At 40.8% G+C, this 23063-nt stretch overlaps 1 protein-coding gene across 7 annotated transcripts in view; it reads right to left on the reverse strand.

Moving 5' to 3' along the window:
- Positions 1-19814, reverse strand: part of trak1a (trafficking protein, kinesin binding 1a) — a 38091-nt gene extending 18277 nt beyond the window's left edge. Inside the window, exons 1-2 of one of the 7 annotated variants that reach the window (XM_030392635.1) lie at positions 19592-19814; positions 8919-9113 (exon numbers count right to left, since the gene is read on the reverse strand). Coding sequence is in view for 6 of the 7 variants with exons in the window: in XM_030392630.1 (XP_030248490.1) it covers positions 180-408 (229 nt within the window). In the remaining variant the exon portion in view is untranslated. Of the gene's footprint in view, positions 1-179; positions 1054-2476; positions 2704-5508; positions 6334-8918; positions 9114-13838; positions 14046-19591 lie in introns of those variants that run through there. The other 6 variants (XM_030392631.1, XM_030392634.1, XM_030392633.1 and 3 more) reach the window with 6 other exon arrangements.
- Positions 19815-23063: the final 3249 nt, after the last annotated feature.

Below are 23063 nucleotides of genomic sequence, written 5' to 3' on the forward strand. Positions count from 1 at the left end.
ACAACACTACAACAACGCCACAGCCAACAGTAGACAATATGCCCTTGAAATTGTTACACACAATTCACAATAATCAACAAATGCATTAATTACATTTGAACAAAGATCCAAAATACTGAGAAAGCTAGTGCACACACTAGCTAGAGCCCAGAATTAGAGCACAGAGGACCATAGACTACCTTCACACAGAACTTGCTGTTCCTCATCCATCTCTTCTTTGTCTTCCTGCTCTATGCTTCCATGACTGGGAATACAGACAAACTCCTCTTCCTCCTCCTCTTCTTCTTCTTCTTCTTCCTCCAGTGTCGGACTTCCATGATTGGGTAGACAAACACATTCGTCATCCTCCTCTGTCTGGTTGGTGTACTCCAGTTCGTCCTTGGTGCCAGCAGCCGTGGGCAGTGCCATCCTTCTCCCTGGCACTGAGGCTAACAGCTTAACCACGAAGCCTGCAGGTGCAACGCCATGGCTCCCATCAGTGCTGTGTGCTTTGATATGGATGTATGTGTGTTTTAAACTATGGATCAATTCCTGATCTGTGTGTGCCTCAATGTGAAAGTCTTAGTGTTTGTTCCAACGAGGATAGTCAGAGTGTATAGTCTGTCTCACGGGGCACTCCATTGTACGCGAGTGTCAAAGTCTGTGTGTGTGTGTATCTGTTGAGAACATAATAATGTCTGCCATGGGAGTTTCTGAAAGTGTGTGTATCATTTGTCCCCAGTGGTAGCTCAACCAGATAACCTGACTCCTCCCCGTCTCCTCTGTGACTGGACAGTGAACGGCCTACTCTACTTTACCACAGACAGGGGGGTAGAAACTCACACACACATACTTATAAGGGAGGCTGTCCACAAGCTATTTAAAGTATTAAAACTAGGTTAAAATAGTTTTACCACATTAAAAGTGTGTATTTCAAATAATCTGTCATATCTTTTTGTTTTTATCCCTGTGATCCTCCACCTCTCTACCCACTATACATTTATAAAGATTGAGAAAGTTCAGGCTGGCACCAAGAGGAGCAGATCAAAGCTGAGAGACTGTTTCTCAGGTAGGCTCGAAATCCAAAAGGAAGTGAGTCATTTTCACAGCTCCCCTGAAGTGACAGTAACTTGGTACAGTCCTGTCCGGCCTCTATGGTGACAGCAGGGCAGAGGGAACAATAACAGAGCCGCACCTGTTTCCAGGGTGGGGCCAGTCACAGTGAAACCCTTTATACGTACAATAGAGACAGTGAAAAAGATGCATGCAGTTTAATGACTGCACTAAAAACAATTAATCAAGCTAATTAAAAAGTAATTAATATTGGCACATTCTAGACAACAAAGATTGTATCTATGCCAGGCCAATATCAGTCAATATCGACAAACCAATATCTCGGTCGGGCTCTAATGTTTACATAAACATTGACTGGAGTGAGATGAGTTGGAGGGCTCCAGCTCAAAGAGACACTACACTCTCACCTCTTAACACAACCACAGCCATAAAAAAGTGAAGCAAAGACAAGATGAGAGCTATGATAAAGATGCTGATATCATCCCATACATTCACTTAATTCCTAGTTGAGACGTACAGGAAGCGGATGTTGGAAGAACAACAGGGCCAGAGTTTGGAATCCACTGAGCTAACCACTTGGCCGATCCAGATGAAACAAGTGGAGTAAAGTCCAGTGATTTATTATTAGGTGGACTGAAGTGAAGGGAATATTGACTTTTCTTTCCTCAGATCCTATTAATATTTACCAAGCTCCAATTCCAGTTCAAACTGTTTGAAATACAGGAAAAGCTTTTCAAACTACTGCTCTGAAAACTGGCACTGTCAGTGTCAACTTTAGGCACAAGAAAAGACAGAACTGGGTCGAGCTGATCAGACTGCGCAGCGCATTCAATAGGGGTTCCTGGAAAATGGACACAAAAGGATGAGTGGAGTGCCAAACTATTAGTGGAGTGTTTGTAAGAGGTACATACTGTAACTAAAGCGAGTATTTTCACCCTGCAGCATGTTCCGTTTGTTATTCCACTTTAGTTAACCATTCAGTTTCAAATACTTCCTTGTACATTATAACCTTTATCACATCATTCAAATGGGTCAGTTGATGCCAAGTGGTAGCACAGTGACAGGAGATCACTGATACGGCTCAAAAAAGCCACTGGGTGCTCGACCATGTACATTATTCAGTACAGTATTTAGTGTTGTATGAAGAATGCTGTTCCTAGTTTTGAGAAATTCACACCAGAACATACCTTCCTGCTTTCCAGACTTTTCTGTTTACATTCATGAAGACAATTATAAAACTGCCAGTATATACCTAACCGTAGTCAATGTCACGTGTCTATCGGAGCAGGGCTAGTGCGACCTGCAACACCAGATTCTTTCATAAACGAATATGGGCCGAAGCAGCTAATGTTCTGCTCATTAGACACTGCTCAAGTGTTATAATTACTGTAATTGGTAGAGAAAACTGATGCCAGCTCAGTACCGTTCTGCATGCTTGAGTAACTCCACTCAATGATCCTCTGGATGCGGTGCTGCAGGCAACAAAGGAGTCCTGGACAAACTCCACTCAGTGCTTCTTTCTCCTTCTCCCATTGCTTTTCTGGTCACATTCACTCTTTACACTCCACTTGTTCTTCCACTTTCCCTTTCACACACCCTTCTGTCTTTTCGTCTGGGCTGGTCGTTCAGTCTCTGTCGGTGTGCTTTTTGCTGTAGTTAAAACAAAATCGGGCAAGGGATTTTTACAAACATTGCAACGGTTGCATGTTTAACGCTGTTGTAAGAAATCCACCTGGCTAAAACAGCAACTGTCTGCACTCGCACAAGGCTCCACATCTCTCTTCTTGTGTCCTTCAAGCCTCTTGGATTTCACTGTTTTCCACAGAAACTGTAGCAACATTACCAACAGAGGGGAACTACTATCTACATACTTGTAATGATCCAGAATTAATAATAAACAGATACATTTACTTCCATTATCTGTGCTCAGGCTCAGCCATCCTCACCAAAACTCAAGAAGTAGCCTAGCTTAGAGCGTAAACACAACACATGTTCACATCCAGTTCATTCAATCCTCCAATTGGCTCAGCCCCTGGCTTACAAATTATTACAGACGATCATAATGTTCAGGATTTATTTCTAAAATTCTGCTGATTTGATTTTTTCTGCATCGAGACATAATCTTTAAAGAGAGAATCATGATGCATTTGAGAAACAATTTTACCTCAATGCTTTCATCATTTTTTGATCCTTTAACTATCTTATCACACAACATAACCATTCATTCCCTTTCCCCCAGCCCTCTGTCCTTGTTGTCCTCCATGCGTCCAGCCATTTGTTTTGAAGGCTTTTCAAAGAGCCAAAGCCCATTTGGCAGGCTGCAATCGACAAGGGTGCCTGAGAGCAGCATGGAAATCATTGTGCTAAATATAAGCCAACCTACTTCCACATCCCTCGCTTGCATCTCTCAGAATAACACCAAACCAGCTGATTTCTATTTCTGCCTCTACACTCCACCAGAAGGTTTATCAAAGAAACTTCACCTCCGCTCTCATTTGGTTATTTGATCGTTACAGCATCAAGCACAACTGTTGTATAGCAGGATATCAAACATGGGTTAGCTGCCTCAGCTCAAGAATACTGCAGACGTTTTAAGCTGCACAGCTCACATTGGGGAGGTGCTGAGGCGTCTCAAACTGTTATGTAAGAATTTCTACAGAGCATCCCTGAGCCAGTGGCACAGCATAGTGCACATAACAACCACGGTGATGGATGATATTTGCTCCCATTATGGACCAGACCTTCACATTAAACTCATGGCGCATTTCTACCAAAATTTACTGATGTCATACACAAAAAAAGAAGCTGCCTTACAAGGTGATGGTAGAAAAATGTACAGACAGAGGGAGACAGAGACAGAGACAGAGGCAGGGCCAACAGGCTGGTAAAAAACCATCACCTGCTCTAACCTGCCGTTAGTCACATATGTCACAGGAGCCGGCACCATCATGTCTCAGCTGTGTGTGTGTAGATCAATATGTAGGAAGATAAGGTTTCATACTGTAGCTACAGCGCGACAGCACAGCAAGCTGCCGTAAGAAACTGGGGTACACTGCTGTTACATAATTGCACATCGCTGCACCAGACTCTGATCAAAGCGACATTTTTAAGCTTTGCAGCCATTTTTTTTTTTTATTCAGTATTCTCCTTTTTATGCTTTAGTAAGTCTCAATTCCTAATAAAATGGCTAATTCAATTTCTCTCAAAACCCTTATTTCAGTGAGTCTCCCTGCCTTTTTTAGCACGCGTACACCCACAGCTAGTCACATAAGCTACTCCGCTTTGGCACTTTTTTACAAGCCACACTGACTCAGCTGCCACAGAGCACCTGTTACAACACCTACGGTATCCTGCAGCCACAGATTTAATGTTGCAGTGTCAGTGCTACCTTGAACATCTGCCATCATATTTTCTCATATTGCCAATGCTATCCCACAAGGTCACCCTCTCTGGGTTGTCTACGACCAAAATAAATCAGTTTAACCTGACTTCACTATGGGTTTAGTTGGGGGATAGTAAAAGCACTTTCATCTTATTATCCGTTTTTTCTATTATACTGATGGGGGGAAATGTCAATTTATTCACCCACCTTGTTGAATATTGGCCAATAAAGCTTAGTCCTGCCACTACCCCTCTGTCCTTTAACCTCAGAGTGTGTGTCAGCACAGGAGACATTATAAAACCTTGACACCGGTTACAAAACAGTGTTACAAAACATATGCTTGGCATTATCGAAGCATGTCTTACATTCGTGAACTCTGTAACAGGTTATGATTGATCTAGAAGACATCCACAATCTACATTCAAGGTAAATGGCAGAGACTGCAGAGTATAATATCCTTTTACATACGTTTATAAACTTTATATAACCTCATTGACGGGCAGATGCACGCTGCTTGAACTGTACAACTGAGTGATGTGGTGAGATTGTAGAGATGTAGAGATGAAGAGACTGCTGTGCTGATTGGACAAATAACTTCACGTGGCTCTTCTTTGGGTGATGTGTTGTAAATAATGCAAGATGAGCGACAGATAGTGGAATGGCAGTTGAAGAACTTCAAAATTGAGAAAAAGGGTTGCAATTTAGATTATGGTTCATGATTGCGAGATCCCCTGGTCCTGAGGTGCAAATTTTGGAATCAGCTTCTTCATTGCTACATTAAAAAGTTGTGATCTGGATCAATGGCACTGTACAGACAACAGATTTTTTGTTGTGTCAGTGTAGTTTCTAGACAGCTTGTGTCATGTTTCATTACTGTCATTTTATAGTGTACAACTACAGCTTCTTCAAAGCCGCTCCTTCTGTTTGTTTATCTGTGTCTCCCAAAATTCAGTAAAAAAAAAAAAGTACTATACATCTCTTACCCGTCTCTACATAGCCAGTAAAATCCGTCCCCTTAGTGTATACCACTAGTAGGCATTACTAAATCAAACTCTAGCAGCCTATTGTCTTACCATCAGTACACTCTTCATAGTACCAGTCCAGTTCGTAGTAGTCTGCCTTGACAAACCTTTGGCCTCTGGCAAGGCCTTGTCTATTCATCCTCACTGCTCTGACACACAGCTGTATTGTTTCCAGCGTCCCATCATGCTTAGAGACAAACTAGTTACAGATAGTGTCCGTTAAGTCGCTCTACTTTGCTATCCCAGCATGTTTAGCAGGTACCAGCTGGCGCACAGTCATTACTGGTGACAGTCGGCCCATTCTCATCATATGTCCTTTCTGGGCCACACTCATTAGCAGCAAACTGTCAGCATGTTATGCTCCATATCTGTTGTGGTGCCATTTCTGCCCATCATCTCATTGAACCGTTGCTGGCATCTTCAGTTGTCAGCAGAAAAGAAAAACATTGTTGGTATTGTCCCCTTCTCCATCGTTAATTGTTAACGGGTTCAGCGTCAGTTGGAACCTGCCATCTTCGTCAATCTGTGCCGTCCCTCTGTTCTTGTCCTCTTTCTTTACTGTCCATCAGTTTGCATCAGTCACTCCAAAGCTTCAGTAAACGAGCCAGATTCCAGCCTCTGATGTCTCCGTCCATTTAAAGCTTCCCGTCAAATTGTCTCCTGTGCCCCTGGCAGTATGGTCCACTGGTCTTCCTGAGATCACATTATAACCACAGTCTTCTCCTGTTCAAAAAGGCCAACTCATTCACAGCTCTAGCTCTACACATGGACCACTGCATCTCTGACAATGACTCAATAAACACAGAGATACAGAGAGTGAGAGAGAGCCAGCAGCAGCAGCAGTCACGAGTTTTGCAGCAGAAATGATGATAATCATGACACAGCGGGGGTGGGCGGGGTTAAAGGATTCCTGCAGCCAATCAGAGGGAGCAGCGTCATCGGCTTGCTCCCACCCTCCACTTGATGTAAGCATCTCTCCCTCCTCTCCTCTACTTTGTCCTTCTGTGTGGTTCCTATAGTAACAGGCTCAGACTCAGAGGCTGAGCAGCATGCAAAAGCTGCTAACAGGAGAGCAGTGCAGTGTTGGCAGGGGTGACGTGGCAAACCCAAAAATGAATGAACACAGAGGGTATCAGAGGATTGGTCGATTTAGGTGGGGAGTGATGAAATAGGCACATGCACAGTGCATGGCAGACAGAAACATGTGTCATCGGAGCAAGAGCAAAATGCTAAGTAAGGTCAATTTCAATGACAATATGAGCAAAAACCAGTATCAAGCAGCTTGAAAGTGCTAACAGAGACAGGATGCATACTATGGAAAGAAAGAGCTCAATATACTTTAATGTTAGCAGAGTAAAGCTAGGCCATGACCAACAGCTAACAGGCGAATGGCAGACTGACAAACTGATGCTCAATAATTCTACCGCTAATTAAGTGACTGAATGATGACTTACTCACAATTCAATGCTAACAAGCTAGAAGGGTCACATAACAGCTCCAGACTTTGCTTGTGTAATGCAGTGAGGTTGCATCAGCCCCAGACCACAGATTCAGTTACATTTCATAATTTCTTAGTACTGTATAGGATGATTACATATATACTAGAGAGAGACAATATACTATTTCAACACTGACATTGCAATGTATGAATGTCCCATTATAACAGCACAGCATGTGCAATGTCATGTAAGGAAAATTAACCGTGCTTTCACATTTTAGATGTTTTTTTTGTGTGTGTGTTTTTCAGCTTTCAAGTTAGACCTTAACTGCAGCATCTAATGAATATGATGAGTATTGATAATCATTAAAGGTGTCTGGTGGGTATTTGGGATTTTTATTCATATTGCAGATATAATGTCAGTTATCGCAATATCATCCAGAAAACAGGGTGTCTGTGTATCACATGTATAGAATCTATTCCTAGAAAAACTTGATCAAAAAAGTAGCACCATTGGTCTCTTTTGAATGATTCTTCATCCATAACCACTATGCATTTATTGATATTTTTCATGTAGCTGTCAACACTGATACACCGGCTGCATAACTGCTAGAATGGCTATGGGAACACCCATCAGTCAGACAACACATCCTCTCTGTTTAGTGAGACATGTGGGTGTGATGTCATCACAACATGAAGTTGCTCCTTATTGGTCAGTTGCCTCCGTGTCATCATCTCCTCCTCCAACATGTCCTTCTCATGAAACAGGTTATTAAATACATCCATAACCACTTGGGTGATGTAACAGTGGGCAGGGGAAGACCGTTAAATCAGAGTGGCATTAAATCATTCAACAAACAGGAGCTGATATCTGCTGGACAGGTAAAGATGAATGTTGGACAGGAGGAGAGGGTTCATAAAAAAATGCTGTTTTAAGATTGTTATCATGTGGTATTTTATCATAGAGAAATGTCCCTAGATCTCAACACAGCTCCAATGAAACAAAACTTTATGAGCAGGATTAAATGACCATCGCTGCTCATTCTGGACCCTCAGGGTGTCAATACCTGGCCATCTGTTTGAGCCAATAATGAGGAGCAACATGTCTCCGGTCGGATGGAGATGGATGTGTGGAAAATACAGCTGATAACAAACAGCTCTTACAGAATACCTCATACTGTCTGTTACGTAACATGACCTTGTCGTTTGCTCTCAGCCTGCTGGTCGGTGATGAATGTCAGGACCAAAGTGACCACGCTGGCACAGGCCATCAAGGTGAAGTTACAGTTATTGCGTAAGCCTATTTATAGGACGCTTGATCTATTTTGGAAGCATCTTTTTTACCCTGAGTCACAGTTCAAGTCGACATGAATTACAACTGAATTATTGATGGCAAAAAAACCCACTCAACGTTCCCTTGGTTTGCCGTGTGCGCACGTGTTTTATGTCAGCCCGTGTGTGTTTATTAATTTTGTACAAGTGGGTGTATGTGGTTTACAGCTGGTATAGATGTTAACCACAGGGCAGCACTTACCAAGATAAGACAACAGAAGACACGTGCACTAAAGAGGGCTGAGTGCTGGAGGAAGCAAAACGTCAACTAACAGAGAGCCAGAGAGAGACAGACCCATCAGATATGTTTGTTGTGGCAACCGTGGCCAGCTGTCGTGCCTACATTCTACCAGGCAGATGGTCATTTCTCTCGCTGATTCCAAGTCGCTCAAGGTCAGTAAAATTAAATCCGTCACCTCTGAATCTTAAATCCTCATTGTCACTCTTTAGTAACAGTTTTCTTAAGTTTAAATCCAGAGAACTCATTTTCCAGTAATAAAAAGCAGGACAAGTTATCTTTGTTTTTCTGATGTGGGATCAAAAAACAATGAAGTCCTTTTTGCTTTCACATAATTGAATTACTGTATTAGAGAGTAAAATTCTTCAACAATCACCATCATATTTATAAGAAAACTGGACACTGACATTTCTATACTGAATCATCTTAGACAGTAGTATGCGATGAACTTACAGAAGTACTTGAGCGTCTCCTCTATCTGTTCAGTGGTCAGGTCGAGGGCAGCATCGGGTTCCACCAATGGGGTGTGCAGCCAATCATCTTGCTCGTAGGCAAAGATGGTGTCGGCCCTCAGCTTGTAGACGGGCAGCTGTTCCTCCAATAAGCTGATGATCTCAAGCTCCGGCAAATCAGTACTGTTACACACATCTGCAGAGAGAGAGAGAGAGAGAGAGAGAGAGAGAGAGAGAGAGAGAGAGAGAGAGAGAGAGAGAGAGAGAGAGAGAGAGAGAGAGAGAGAGAGAGAGAGTATAGATAGATAAGCGAGATCTTCGCTCTCTCGCTACTTCTCAGCTCTCGAGAGAGAGAGAGAGAGGGAGACAGATGTTTGTACAGTGTTTGTTCTTTTCTATGGCAAAAAAACCTCAAGATAGTTGAAACACAAAAAAGCGATTTCTGGGTATTCCACATAAATTAGTGGATCTCTCCCCTCCAGTCATCGTCCACCCAAAAAAGACTTTCATCAGTTCAATGAAATGAAAGCTTATAATGCCCTCTAGTGGATAATTGAGGAACTTACCAACCACTACTCAAAAATGGGGACCAACTGAAGGTCAGGTTCATTTGTATACATTTGCATCCTCAATTGAATGAATCAAATGCTAACTTGGGTTCGGGCTGTACATTTCATCCCCTTTGGTTATGTTGGATTGCAACTCTTCTAAGTCCTTTGTGTTAACTGTGTCACAACCTTATCTGGATACTGGCTGCTTTACTTACTTGCTATAATTGCTCAAAAAGAAAAGATAGTAATGCAAAAGCAATGCAAACCCAACAGCATGTCTTTGTTTCTTTTGTGTCCATAGTGCCTATACTAGGAGGGTTTTCTAAACATCAGATTTTACTGTAATATCTGATAATAGAGAGTTCAATAATGATCTCAAAAGCACTTCAGAGAAGAAAATGAAGACAATTTTGTAGACTGACAGCTACTGCTTTGCAATTATTAATTTGATTGCACTTCATTTCTTTATTTAAGACTCTCAGAGAAATCACTGAGGGTGACCTACTTTTACAATGTTTCTGAGATCACATCATGGAAAAATACTAAAGCCCAGCCAATACTTGATGTTTGGGGCCGATGCCAATACCGACACTTGTGGCAGAGGCATGTAACGAAGGCAGCTGTATAAAATGACATCAATGCACATCAATGGTAAAGTTTGTTTGGAGATTTACTAATTAAAAAGTACCCCAAGAAATACAAAAGGTTTCACTACGGCACATACTGTATCAGATACAGCCCCAAATCACAATCCCATTGCCTCAATGGGCTTTATAATCTGTACATGGAACGACATCCTCTGTCCAGACAACATCCAATACAGAAATATCTGTAATAGGCCAATAGTATTGGCAAACCAATATATCAGTCTGGCTCTAAAAAATACAAATATTCAAATCCACAAACCATACCATGGGAAAAACAACCATACAGATCAATGAAACAGTTAAAGCAGTAACATTTACGAAGAACAAAGATTCCTCAAGTGTCCAACAGTCTTCAGTTTTGCAAGAGGTGTCCCAAGAAGTCATTTCCGACATTGTAGCTAAACCAGTCTACAGTCTCTGTCTCTCTTCAGCAAAGTCAACAGCAACCTTCAATTGTAAACCACAGAGAACCACTTTGTGTGCTGCTGTGGAAAACTAAATAATCTTACCTAAGCTTTCAGCTATGTGCCTCCCTGTTCACACATCATTTCAGTGTGCTATTAAAAGGGATCATCCATTCAGGACTCCAGTGCACAGTTTATCTGTTCACAAACAGAATTGAGGTATTAGTCACTTTTTCTACAGAAGCGTCAGACTGAGAAGCCCGTGAAAAGACAGAATTAGCAGACATGAGAATTAACATACAGTAAAAATGAAAGTCCTTTGTTCTTCTGCCCTCCCTCTATTTGTGGCTCTGTCGCTCCCCTCTGCTGTCTGTCTCTCTGTCTGTCTAAATGTATGTCTCTCTAACAATGCTGCCTCTCAGTTTGCTAATCCAGACTGAATGACTGACTGTGCTGAAAAAGGGAAACGCACACACACACACACACACACACACACACACACACACACGCACACACACACACGCACACACGCACGCACACACACACATACACACACGGAGCAGCTGCGGAATCATTTACGGAGCACAGCCAATGAGGTTTAAACACAGAAGTACTGAATAGCATTTCCTCCATGTGTAATTAGTAAAGGGACATTATGCTGTGATGATTCCCAGCAAAAGATATCTAATATTGTGTCTGGCTGATCAGGCATTTGTGTGCTCAAACAACTGATCTACAATCAGATTTTCAACCTAAGGTTGCACCTGTGAAACAACGGGGAACAAAGATTTACTGGTCCTCAACCTGTGGCTGTTCTAGCATCCTTTCCAGCAACAACCCCACAGTGTGGCCTGAGGCACAAAGGGCAGCACCATGTGAGTGAATGTCAGAGCGTTTTTTATTTAAGAGTTAGGCTAGGGTTTGCCATGGCAAGTCCAACTAACGTTATTGGAGAAAAAAAACAGTATGAGTGCCATTTGGCAATATTTTGCCTTTGAGGCTAACGCAGGAGGAAAGGCAGAAGATTTGCAAAAGCCACTACAGAATGGTAAAAACAAGAAGGGGAACACTAGAAATTTGGCAAAATATCTGAAAGACCAGCACCCTGTTTTCGAAGAATTGAGAGAGTAGGATATGTGCTTTATTACTAAGGCTGCCAATCATTACCGTTTCGATAATGTGTTTAAAAATGATAACTTATTATAAACATCATATACGATAATATTGTTTACGATGTTCTCAAAAGCACCTAACTATAAAAAGAAAAGGGGGGCAAAAGACCTACAATCAAATTTTCACCGCAGGTCTGCACAGATATTAACATTATTATAAATGTGTTAATATGTATCTCTTTCTGTACCGACACTATTTGTTGTAAAAACATGATAAAAAATGTATCTCTTTTTGCTGTGATATCAAAAGTTTAAGGTACTATTGTTGATCATTTTGACAGACATATTCAAAAGGTGGACATTTGTCATTAATGAAAAATCAAGTGTTTATGATACTGCCCATGTGACGCTGATGTGCTCAGAAAGCTGCCACAACGCATTAGCAGCTATCCCAATGTTAACATTAACCTTAAAAGTACAGTATGTAAGAATAATATATGACATATTGCACCTTTAAGCTACCAAGCTTTTTACCTAAAAAGCATTATTGGCGCACATATTATAAAAAACATTTTAAACTGCTGATCTAATGTTTCTGCCTCTGTTTTGATTCTGAAAAACAAAACACAATATCAACAACACAAAGTATGTCTGGCCTAACGTTAAGGAAAACATTAGACAAGAGAGATAATGATGCTAATCACTGTTATTAAAACGTGTATCGGTAAGTGTTTAGTGACATTTTAGTGACAACCAGTGCAGGCTGTTAATCCAAAAAAAGAAACTACAGCCTTTTAATTTGTGTTTTTGTGGTAACTTTACTATTACTGATACACTTCAGCTCCTAAAATGAGTACTGGTAGGACATGGATGAAGATAATAATAGCACAAAAACTTCTGCGCTGTGTCTGGTGACAAAAGGTCAATGGAGCCAGTAAAAAGTGTGTGTATGTTGTATTTAATAAAACAAACGTAACAGTTTAACTATTACATTTGTTATTTTAGCAAAACTCAAAAGTTCAAAGTACAAAATAAACAGACTGTGTGTGGCAAGTGGTGTTGCCTCGCTGTCCTTTGTTTCCATTTCTCAGACTTTCCTTTGAGACAATGAACTGTATCACGTGATCTGTCGTACAGGACAACAGCGATGACTAACAGGACAGCATTACATTTAGCAGGAAAGCTTAAACTTAATGCACATTTGGGATCAATGAACTCAACTTAAATCTGACCAAGAGAAATTCAAGTCCAAGTTCGACACTCAAAAGTAAATATAGACTGCTGGCACACAGGATACAAACCTGGAGGGTCACACTGTCATTAGCAGCAGCTAATAGGCACCAGAGCAGGAAAGTTCAAGTTCAAATGTAAGAATAGGTCACACTCACACTGTCAGACTCAGCAGTAAACACAACAACATGTGCAGAGTCAGAAACATAGAAAGTCTAACGATAAAGATCTGGTCACTCTGTAGCTAATGGACACACACACACACACACACACACACACACACAAACACACACGCACAAATAAGAAAGGACAACTGCACAGAACTAAAATACAACCAGAGTTGGGCAAAATAACTAAGAACAAACAGAAGTGCCAGTATTTAACATTAAATTACTAACTGCATGTGGACTGACACAAGGACCGTCACTGCACTTATGTAGAGTATAACTAAATGTTGTAGTATCACTGAACTTACATCCAAAATTAGGTCACCTTAGAGAAGAGGAGTATCTAAACAGTCACATGGGCTCCATAGATTCATACCCACCATACACTGTGGTTGGTGTGTATAAGATTTTAGAAATACTGATACACAGAATAGGACAAATCTCAGTGCAACACCTCTTGTGTCAAACACAGCTACCTCCTATAAGTTACTTCTTTTAACCTTTAAAACCAAACCTCTTAAACTGTGAGAATGACATTGTAAGGTTTAAATACAGTTTGCATTTTCAAGCTAAGCTTCAAATAACTGGTAAAGGCAAGTCCCAGAAGCTCCCCTCAAAAAGGGAGAAGGCAGCTGACTGATTCACAGATAGACAGGAAGTCAGACCAAAAGACAAACAAAGAGAAGACAGAGGGACAGAGGCTGCGAAAGAAACACTATCCAGATGTTAGCCAGGCTGTCATAAACTAGAGACCTAGACTAGAGAACAGCTGAAACTGGCAGAAAACTACGCCACACACGGTGTACTCACTCATGGTGCCTGAAGCCCGAAAGACCGACTCTCCTGCCCTCCAATCACATTTTCCACTGGACCGGGAGAGGGCAAGGTCGCAAGAAAAGACACGGAGAGGAGAGAGAACGAGTGTTGGGAGGGTGAGAGACAGGAAGAACAAGGGAGAGAGAGAGTGCTAAAAGTTTTAGAGGACGGCACTGGGTGCAGGAGACAGAAAGAGAGGAGGGAGGGAGGAGTGAAGAGGAGAGACCCGAGCCAAACTGGCTTGTCATGCCTGACATGCCAATGACGGTATTCACATGGACCGCCCCTCACTTGCTCCCCCCTCTGTCTCTCTCCTCGTCACTCTGACAGCCAACAAACCCAGCTGGACTCGAGCTTTGCTAACTAAACACACTCGCCCTCTGTCTTACTATCCGGCTTTATTATAAACACTCTGTGTAACAGCAGGCCTGAAGCTGTTCCCGCTGCTTTAAAGTCTCTCTAGTTGCCCCATTAGACAGTTCCTCTACGTTACACTCTCACATGGAGAGATACAGCCTTGATGAAAGATATTATGTGATTAAAGAAAGTATATGCATGTGTAAAACTGGGAGAGCAACAGGTCGTGGAACAGATTTAGCGCAGTTACAGCAGTAATCAGCGCCTGTACAACAAGAGCAAAGCTGCAGGAGAAGAGCTGCCAAAAACCCACTCAGTGTGTTTTTCATGTAATCCCACAGATCCTAGCATGCTTGGCACTGAATGGCACTTGATATGAGTAAATCTGTTCCGCTTGTGCAAAAAGATCTTACACTAATCACTTTATAATTACTAGTTTCCAGTTAATTGAAGTGGTTTTGGAGTTTCACAAGACATACAAACTGGTACTGAGAAAGGGATCAGTGATCAAAAGATTTATTTTACAAAACGTTTTTAAATTAAGAAACGTTTAAAATTATTACTGAATGCTAAAACCAGTCTAGAGAAACAATCAGACACTGGTGAAAAGGTATTTCTAGATATCAGCAGCAATTTCAGAACTTTACATCACTCTCTCCTCGAGGCTATTCAGGTACTTGGATTCCTGCTAAGAGGATATTTTCAATTTAATCTAGAAATACATAGATAGATAGATAGAATTACTTTAATGATCCCAGACTGGGAAATTAGGGTTAGGGTTAGGGTACTAACTTACTTCATATACTTCATGATTTCAACTGATTTAATTCATGAATAATCACATTTTGGATCACTTTAATTCACTTGAAAACACTTCGGACAAGTTTTCCCTTTTTGGAGTTCAACCAAATAATGCGATACAGTGCACGTGGAGCTGTATCACAACACTGTCCAGAATTAGACTGTGCTTCAGTTGAAAGCTGCCGCTGGTCACAGAGACCTACAGCAGAGTACGTCAACATGGTCAAATATCACTGGAAGCCTGCAAGATCTGCTGTACCAAGGTGTTCAAATATCACTAACCATGTAAATCTCAAATCCAGTTTGATTTAGAATGGGGAAAACAATACAGAGAATGACAGATAATTCATAATATCTGCTTGGCATTCTGTTGCCCAATATATTATTTACACCTCTAACATAAGAATGATTATTTCCAACTGTGTTATCAAAATGACATTACAGGACCTGCCACACTTTGGTGAAATAATAGCCTCACTGTGGCCTGGACTCTGAGTCAGTCCAACACCTTATATTACAAACTGCCAGATATGACAGCACTGCTGGTTACAACAGCTAACACTGAGAGGTGATGAACATGTGATTCCTAATGATTTATGGTTGCTTAAGATAAGCTCATGTATTTGGTTTTGTCAAACAAGATCAAGATGGACATGCTTTTTGACAAAGCTGACCATTTGACCTTTATCAGAGAAACTGATTAGATTTTCTCAACATAAATGTTAGCTGGTTACTGTTGTTAGACATGTTGCACGGTAGTAGAAAATGTAGGCTGAGACGTGAGGAGGACCACTGATTTTTTTTAACCAGGGACAAAAGCTATTTTGATTGTTATTTAATCCGATTGTCATCCAATGCGTTGGATTTAAGTTGAGTTGATATTTTTGTTTGAGAATATAAGAAGGCAGAAAATATTATTGTAGAATATTTAACTAAAACAAGTTGTAAAATTAATTTCTTCATCTGGCTGTAGTTTTTTTCAAGTTCCCCTTGTATTGCATGAGATGGATGTAAGAGCTGGAGACAATTGAGTGAGTAGGCATGGACATGACAGGACATGTGGTCGTATCAGATATGTAAACATGCAACATCATGTGCCCTTTCATGAGCCTGGAGAATGAGTCAGAAAGACAACGAGAGAAAAAAGAGCTACGAGTGTGGACTCCTTCCTCTAGTTGGTTTAGAGAGATCAATTTGACTACATTTCTGACAAAACCTTAACACAAAATTCAATGTTGTCCACATTTTACATTCAGATGCAAAAGTTAATGAAATAATGTGATCATTATTACACAATGCAGTGGATATGTATCTCCAATGAACAAGCTAAAACAGTTCTGCCTATTACTTTAAGGATGCAGCCAACCAGTCTACTTGCCAACTTTTCACATACATGAACACCGTGGCACTGTGTCCATGGCAACACTGTAAGTTAATGTGTCAAACATACACATGACAAACTCAAAGTTTACTCACAATCCTGCAAAATGACTGCACTTCTCCAGTAAAATCGACAATGCTGACAGACAGACTACACTGGGTCAACACAGTTCAAATCGGTTACTTATATGTATACGGTACTTTGCTCTATCTCTACTGTGTGTGTGTGTGTGTGTGTGTGTGTGTGTGTGTGTGAGAGAGAGAGAGAGAGAGAGAGAAAATGCCAACAGTGAACAAGAACCAAGAACATTACAGCACAATGGCCGTGCCCGCATGCGCGATTGGATCAGAGTCAGGCAGCAGATTCAGCAATTTGGATTCTACTCTGGTCGTCCACTTACGTAACTTCACTCAAGTTCTCTGTCCTCCTTCTCCTCTCTGTCTGAATGTTTGTTCCTGATCTCACTCTCCGCACCAAGCATCCCATAATTTCACAGTTACTCAACTCTTTGCATCACGGCTGGCTGGTAACCACGGAGAATTAGCCTCACGTCCAGGAACTGCCCAGTGGCAATGAGCTGCTCTATTCAGCTCTTTGTGCTCATTCAGCCTCTAAACCCAGTGAAATTATACACACTAACACACTCACACACAGGAAGAGTTCAACCAGTGAGTGAGGCAGGGAGGCGTGACAGACAGAGGAAGATGAGGGACAGAAGGAAGGAAGAATGTTATAATGTAACAGACAATACATCTAACTTTGAATGTACAGTTTGTTATAGTATTCCTTTCATACCAGCAGATGGCAGCACTGATCTGACCTCCTCGACCGACCTGCCCTTATATGACTTGAGTGTTGAGGACACGTGACTATTGTGGATATTACCCCAACATGTCCTTTCATCATTTGATTTTGCAAAATACAATTGTAACACTGCTGGTTGTTGCAATCACATGTTAGCAAACTACTTCTCTTCAGTTTGTCTGATTCTTAATCCAAGGCTGAAATCAAGAGTTTAATGTTTTGTTTCTACCAAAATAAAATCCTTGTAAATCACACGAGTACTTGATGAAAAACAGACCTGAAATAACAAGCAAACGTGTGTGAGCCTGGAATCTAAATATAGTTTCAGCAGTGAAGAAAGAGAGAAGTGAAACAGTGAGTGTAATGCTATTCTTCTCAAATGTGCTTATTTTGTGATCAGTCAATTTAGAAGTGTACATATTAAAGACATACTCACTGAGTTCCTGCAAATGCCTGTTAAAAAAAACAAATGGGATTTAAAAAAAGCTTTAGAAGCCTATTGTAACTGACTACACTATACTGCATTCTACCTTTTTATTTTGTCCACCACCTGCTTACCTATGCACGGTTGAGCAGCATACATTATGAAGTAGCCATTATTGCACAGATCCAGTGACCATGAAGAAAGTTGGCAACCCTAAAATCTCTAAGAAAACACAACATTCAGCAGCTGATTGTCCTTAAGTTGCTCCAGCATCACGATGCTGAAATTAAAGCTAAAAACAACAAATCATATTATAGATTCAAAGCCCTGGGGTGTCAGTCAGACTTTCCATGCCAATTTGTGGTAAGTGAGCAGCAAACACCACTGCTGAGTGGTGATGGGGAAGAATATGAAGATGCAGTACTTTTACCCAGGAGACCATTGCTTATGTCATGTGCGAAACCAAGTCAGTAGTAACATGTCAAGTTTTGAACTTGCATAATGTGCATAATAATCGCTATAAATTATCTTAACTTTTACCCCTAGCCACAATCTTCTCCTCAAGTAATTTTGCGCCTACATCTACCTAAACAGCGACGGTTTAACAACATTAACCACTTGAGAACAAAAGTCAGTTACACCTGTCACTGGAACAGTCCATCCTTCATATTTGTTATTTTGGGAGTCATTTGCAATTGACCTATTCAGTCTTTAATGTATGAGTATGTGTTTGTTTCCTCTGGTCATACAGTTTCCTCCTGCTGGTAAACTGACGACCAAAATTTGCCTATATGTAATGGACCTTTACTGGTGTTTGCTCCAGGTGCAGGACCTCAGGAAAGGATGCACTGGTTTGGAAACCGAAAATATGGATGGATGAACAGTCGTCTATCAGGAGCTCCAGATACCGAATGCCTCTCTTAGTAGTTGTTTTGGGTTAAGATGAAAGGGACTTTGGCAATAATACAAGGAACTGAGATAATTGTCAAGGGATGGAGGTTGAGTGCTATAGGAAAGGCCCTTTTCCTGTTGTTTGTGTGTATAAGAAACTCCCTGAACTCACTCTTTAGCCTGGTTTTGTACAAGTGGTCAGTCACCCTTATGGCTGTGCTGAAGTGGCAATAGTGAATATAGCTCCCTGTTCCCTTTACTGGACCCAAACCCTACTGTTCCTTAGCGTACTAAGCTTCTTGGCAAACAGTGAACTGTTGCACTTTACAGTTAATTTTAGAAATCCAAATAAGCCTCATCACTTATTGCAATGGCCATGCATTGGTGTGCTGCACTCTCAGCTCTGTCCAGTCATAAAACTACGATTCTGAAAGATTTGTGTCTCATGGTTTTGTTGTTTGAGGTTGGGACAATCTAGACTGCTGTATGATTAGCACCGCAAGAAAAACATTGAATCAATATCCATTAATCTTTCATGCACTATCACTTTAGTTGTTAAATGTGTCTGCGACAGCACATTTTAAATTGCGAGCACTGGAGACAGGACATTAGAGTCCCTCTGTTCCCTCAGAGAGAAAGATGAGCGGTGAGAGAAAAAAAAGAGAAGGGGAGATGAGTGAATGAGTTGACAGAGGCAGTCTGCTGGGAACTCTTTCCAGGCTAGCTTCTATACAGTGCTGAGGTCCCCTGGAGCTGCTTCACTGACAGGATGTGACATTAGAAAAGGGTCACAGAGGGGGACTGTTTCTCACAGCTGCACATGCCTCACTCTCATACCCCATCTTCCAAAGACGACAATGTTCTTTAAGCCCTTAACCATTAGAGATTGTGGGTTGATACTAGTGTAAACATTTAATCATGTTGACTCTGATGGAGAACTTCTTTCTTTTTGAGAACTCTGTTGTATTGAATCATGTAGAGAGCATCTGTGACAGGTGAATTATGCATCTACTGCTGATTCAACACTGACAAATGGATTCCAGGAACTTTTAGTCGACCTTTTGTTATAACATGTGCATACAACATTACCAGTAATGGTCTCTGCATCTCTGTAGGTGGCTGTGAACTCCTGCAGTGCAGCTGACAGACTTCCTTCACAGACATACTCCTCCTCTTCCTCCTCTACCTTGCTGACCAATCGGAGCCCTGGGTCGTAGAGCCGAGATGTATGTTCTCGAAACTGTTTCGGGGGTGGGGCAGAGGAGCAGGCGTGGGGAGGCAAGGTCTTCGGGTCCAGCTTGGCGCTGAGTTGTTACCGATTTAAAACAGCCATGGACAAAACATGGACTTGCCAAAACAGAAATCAGGCAAAACCAAATTAGATTTGTCTTGAGTGCATTATTGGATTGGTGCCGTTATGGGTTATTTTCACTGCAAACCTGAAAGAGAAAAAAAAGAGAGACAGCAAAAGAGAGGATTTAGTTTGCACAAGTTTTCTAAATTAGATGCAAAAAACAACATACATTTTTAGCTGAAATTTACACAAAAATACAAAACATCGTAATATGTGTGGCATACATATAAATGAAATAATATATGTAATGATATATAATTCGTAAATACAATGATTTAATTGAAACACCTCTCTGTTTTCCTCACTCACACCAAGACAAACAGTGGTATTTATAGATACGGTGTCACACTCATCTGAATGTTGGCTTACTGGTTCGAAAACAGATCACAAGTGTAGGTAATTATAGACACGCTGTTATCAGTTTATAAGGCATATAATCTAATTCAACACAGCAGTCCCGTCACAAATCATGTCTTTGAGAAACGTACAATGTTATGTGCTTGCTGACGTGGGGCAGAATGAGTCAAGTCTACTCTGACATTGCATTAGACTGAGCAGTGTTTCTGTCTACTAGGGCTGCAACTACTGATTATTTTTATTATGGATTGATCTGTCGATACATTTCTTTTATCAAATGCACAGTTTGTAACTTCTGCTGCTAGGGATCTATCAAAAACAACAAAAGCCGTAATAAGTGTGGGATCATGGGAGTTGCTGCCTTTGCTGATAATAATCCATCTACCTGACTCAGGCAGAAATGTTCAAGGATGAGGAAATGGAATATACCGTAACTTTAAATAAAATGATGCATTCAAAATTGGGATAATGTCAGTACACAACTCTAAAACATGTAACAAAGACCTTCATATTGCAACTTTCTCCAGCCAAAGGTGTAAATATCAGTGTCTTGTGTTGATAGGTATTCGGTTACTTGATAGCTTGAACTAAAGGACTATATTTGCTTGAAAAACACGATGAATCGATTGATAAGTGCAGTCTTCTTCAACACATCACTAAATACAGCCACATAAATAGCACAAAATTGAATCTACCCCTCTCCAAAACACTGACAAAGAAAAAGTGTACAAATTAACTACACAAAGATTTAATTTCATTATTGCAAAGCTGTTAATAGATGTATATTATGTATAATGTGACAGGTGCCCCAAATGATGGTGCTCTTGGCTCAGTGTACTTTTTTTAGCAAAGTACAGTCAATTAAAGCTCATAAACCTCAGTAGATCTCATGAAACATGATTGTCCAAGTACAATAAAAGATATATATAATATGGTGGAGAAACTATACAACATAGCTGTAAGACATGGTATTAGAGAACAGTTATAACTGTGTTTGGAGCTAAGTTTTCTGGATGAGTATTTAAGGATATAAAAAAAAAAAAAACCTTGCTGATGAGCTAAAAGGCGTACAAAAGTATAACAAAGTCAAATCACTCAGCAGGCTGCCAGCCCAGCATTAAAGAGGAACTTACTATTAATAGTCAACTCTTCAAAACCCACAGACACCTACAGACACACACAGACACAAACACACCCATCAAGAAGTGCTGCTTGCTGTGTCGAACAGCTGTGTTTTTTCTACCCTCCTCTTCTATCTGTATTCTATGTACTATCCTCCTCGACTGTATTTATCTACACTCATCTCTCCATTTCTCACCATCTTTCTTCTTCCACCACAGCCTCCTCTTACAGACAGACTGAGTCAGATCCCAGTGCCTTGTGGGAGTAGTATTTAGGTCAGAAAGTTTCCATTATCAAGGACAACCAAATGCCCAAACACTGTTGCTAATGACAACAAACCATACAGTCATACAGCGGAACATATCTTTCTATCGACTGAAAAGAGGGCACCAGGGGTGATCAATTAATAAATATGTTATCGGCAACTGTAGTGTGGCCAAGTGGGTGCCAGCCTTAAAAACGTTCACTTCAACATCAACCCTTTTCAGAATTACAGTAGGTGATTATACATTGTTTTTTGTAAATAAAAGTCTCTGCAGCTTTAAAACAGAACCACTTCATAGCCAGGGCCCTGAGAAAATTACATCATTAAACCTGTTATTAGCGTTGTTATGCTGACTAAACAGTACTATATTTCCACATCAAAGTTGAACAGAATCAAAATCAACAGTACCAGGACCTGATGTGTGATGGCTACAACAGTCTCAGCCTGTCCTGTCCTGCCCTCCAGTAGGGCTAACAATAACAGGGCTGGGTTGCGTTTACAGGAAGTGAAACATTTCGATGGACACAATAGTAACAGAAGTTTCTCTCCTGGGGACAAGGTGTGGTTTTTCACTTTCTTCCATTATTTTCTCTTGACATTCAAATTGACAAGTTTCACATTGTTGGTTCAGTGCATGTTCACTTATACATGCACTTTTGTCCTTGCAAACCACGCTGTGTTTCCAACATGTGACTTATTTCTTAACCACAGGAGGGCACTTGAAAAAACAACATTTAGCAGGTGATGTAATCAGTAGGAAGAGGACCTGTATTCACGCCCCTGGCCTCCTCTCTCTGGTAACAGTGAATCCATTCCATCTCCAAGGGAAGTAAAAAACACAAAACAAAAAAAACAAAACAAAAAAAAGCTTTGAGTTGTGTGATTTCATTTTAGTTTTGGTCCAGTAATGGTTATTGTTTTGAATTCAATCTTAGTCTGGGAAGAGACTGTCAAACAATGATGTACCCCTCCTAGACTCCCACTGATGATTTCTCAATGCATCTGTTAATCAGTTACTCCTGACTGTTCTTTAAACTGCAACAATATGGACATTACAACACAGACCATAACTATTCATTTTCCTCTACGAAAGGGAATCAGAGTTACACCACCCAGACCTCTGTCAGTAACGACACTGAAAACTTTTTCCAGCCATCAGCTCCATGAAGACTGAGTCAAAGACTAGCTCAGTGTGTGTTTTGAGGAGTGTTTTGACTTCCTCAAGACCTTTAGATCACAAGACCCAGTCATCTACCTTAAACTGGATGCACACAAAACACAAAAACGGGCTAACATCCATGTTCAAATGTATTTTCAATCTCTGCATCGTACTTCGAATTAGTTTCTTTCTACAAAACAATAGGGCCATGAAACACACCTGATACATAAAGACCAATCCACTCGAGTGAGGTTCAGCTGTTTATACACACTGTTGTGAAATTACATATGTCATGATGTTGTCA

Source organism: Sparus aurata, chromosome 17, assembly GCF_900880675.1.
Source record: "Sparus aurata chromosome 17, fSpaAur1.1, whole genome shotgun sequence".
NCBI classification, from domain to species: domain Eukaryota; kingdom Metazoa; phylum Chordata; class Actinopteri; order Spariformes; family Sparidae; genus Sparus; species Sparus aurata.